This window comes from Haliotis asinina, chromosome 14, assembly GCF_037392515.1.
Source record: "Haliotis asinina isolate JCU_RB_2024 chromosome 14, JCU_Hal_asi_v2, whole genome shotgun sequence".
NCBI lineage: Eukaryota > Metazoa > Mollusca > Gastropoda > Lepetellida > Haliotidae > Haliotis > Haliotis asinina.
In genome coordinates, this window is record NC_090293.1 from 51,035,551 (window position 1) to 51,038,153 (window position 2,603).

The following is a 2,603-nucleotide window of genomic DNA, read 5'->3' on the forward strand; positions in this document are numbered from 1 at the left end:
AACTGGGCGACTTTAAGTCCCGGACAACTTAACAAGTAATTAATGTCTCCCTAAATGTAAACTGAAGCTAAGTCACGCCAGATGAGAACAAGTTTGAAAAAAGCTATGTTGATTTACGTAATACTGGTAAGGGGAATTTATGGCATGCTTGGTTTTCGACATTGACGGTTCTTCACATTTCTAGCTGGTACATTGGTAGCTTTATCAACATGAATCGATGGTAACTTTATTGTATTTTTATCACTGTTTGAATTCCATGCCTACATGGTACACCGTGAATACACGTTTTATGGATGACCACTTCTTTGATTCTATTTTTACACGTCGTTTCAGAGCTATTTCTAGCTCTTTCATTTGGTGAATGCTGAGGTCCATACTTAGCTCAGCATTCAACTGATGAAGGAGCTAAAATTAACTCAGCATTCACCTGAAGAAGGAGATAGAATTAACTCAGCATTCATCCGATGAAGGAACTAGAATTAGCTCTGAAACGTCGTGCAAAGAATAAAAAGACGTTGTTATCCATAAACTTGTCATGCATTCAAGATCTTTCAGCTCCTAAATGTCTGTCACAACTTGGTACACATTTCACCCTTATGCACCGCACGATATGTAATGTTTCACAGACATCCAAGGTAGGAAATTATTCACTTTGTATTGAATGTTTCTAATAAGGGCTGTTTCGCAGAAGATACACATGGTACTTGGTAGCGTGGTTCAAATCGTATATGACTCACGGTAGCACAAATACTTATGACGCAAAGATTCACTTTTACCCCGTTGTTTGTTTCAGAAACTAACATCGTAATCATGCGTCGCCGTCAACTATGTGGAATCGCTGTGGTCGTTGTTGTCTTCATGTTAGTTGTACGGTACACACAGTCACCAGGAATCCCCAATTCCGTGTCTACCCAAAACCGGCGTCTACCGGGATCTAATGTATTAGATTCTCGCAAGGAAAGAGTCCAAGTACTTTCAAAGAAGACAGAGATAAAAACAAGGCGTGTTACAATTCCTTCAAGGACAACAGTTACTCCAAACAAACATGCACACAAAGACAATGTGCCTAGTGAGGAAGAAATATATTTTGTCAAGCGCCCTAAACGAGTAACCCCCCTTGACTTCAAGTTTACCATACCTGGACCGCCTGTTTGCTACAGCAAGAACTATCCTTTGCTGCTAGTGCTTGTGTTGACAATGCATGACCATGTGGAAGAAAGGAAGGCAGTTCGGGAGACTTGGGGCAGTGTTGTTAAGACCAAGAAATGGGGAGAAGCGGATGTCCCCGAAAACACCTTGCTGGTATTCTTGCTGGGGAAACCAGATAACGATTCCAAATCCGATCTCGCTCGTCAGGAAAATGAGGTATACCACGACATTGTTGAAGCAGATTTTAAAGAATCCTATTTCAATTTGACCTATAAGGTTTTGATGGGATATAAATGGGCAAAACAGTTTTGTCCTGCAGCGAAATACATTCTAAAGGTAGACGAGGACACATTTATCAACCTGGCCGCACTCGTGAACATTCTAGGAACATTAGATTTGGGAAACACCGTCCTTGGACCCTATTTTGAAACAGCAGGCGTTGAAAGAGGTGGAAAGCATCAGTTGGGCAAGCTGAGTTATCCTTTCAGAGCCTATCCTCCTCATGTAAAGGGAAACTTCTATGTAATGCCATCTGACTTAGCGTTCAGGGTTGTGGAAGCAGCGGAGTATATGCCCTATGTCTGTATTGAAGACGTTCACATCACAGGAATTCTTTTAAAAGTCATTGGTGGCAAACATATAGGTGTTTCCCCAGCTGCCTATCGCCCGAAAGGTCCCTCAAGTCGAATATGTGACTTTAAAAACCCGTTCAAACTTGCATCACAGAAGGTGACTCCAAATAATGCTAGAGAAATTTGGAAGATTGTATTAGGACAGAGAAAGTGTTCGTGAAAATATACACACTAAACTGTGTTACTTCTCTTCTGTGTGGTGGTATTTGACAAATAAATTATATTTAATTGCTCCAAAGGACATTCTTACCCTTTCCGCAGGAAACATGAGGTCTATTGCTACATTTCTCTCTGTCTTGAAATATGTTCACGTTCCAGTCGAAAGGTGGCTGACGAAGATGTCTGTGAATCGCGGCCCGGATTCCGACATGTTAAGACTTTGAGTAAAACTTGCCATCGCTGTTCCGGAACTCAATTACAACTTTAGACAACTCTTCGACGGTGTGAGTCTCGAAATCTTGCGATTGTCGATGGAACTCTATCCACCCTAAATTGAAAGAAAGGAAAACAAAATTAACTTTATTGATTTATACTCAACAATGGCTTTCGAGGTCTAACTCTTTCGGAAGTCCATACGCTTTTTCACAGAGGTTATTATTATTATTTTTAAGTCGTTTATCGTGTTTATTAGTTCTTACGTTTTAGGATTTTCACACACCAGGTTTATGTTTGGTTTATGAAAATAATTTTAATTTTTGTTCATATTGTATGGTACTTTGTAGTTTGCAAAGTAGGTTTACTTCGGGAATTCAAAACAATGGTCTTTAGTTCAATGCCGCTTACGGTCTTGAATTGCTTTGAAGCTGGTTCATGTCTTCCTTA

At 40.1% G+C, this 2,603-nt stretch overlaps 1 protein-coding gene across 1 annotated transcript; it reads left to right on the top strand.

Moving 5' to 3' along the window:
• The first annotated feature begins 810 nt into the window (after positions 1 to 810).
• On the top strand, positions 811 to 1,941 carry LOC137260867 (beta-1,3-galactosyltransferase 5-like). Its single transcript, XM_067798417.1, has one exon. It carries the CDS (start codon positions 811 to 813, stop codon positions 1,939 to 1,941), a length of 1,131 nt encoding a protein of 376 aa, XP_067654518.1.
• The last annotated feature ends 662 nt before the right edge of the window (positions 1,942 to 2,603 follow it).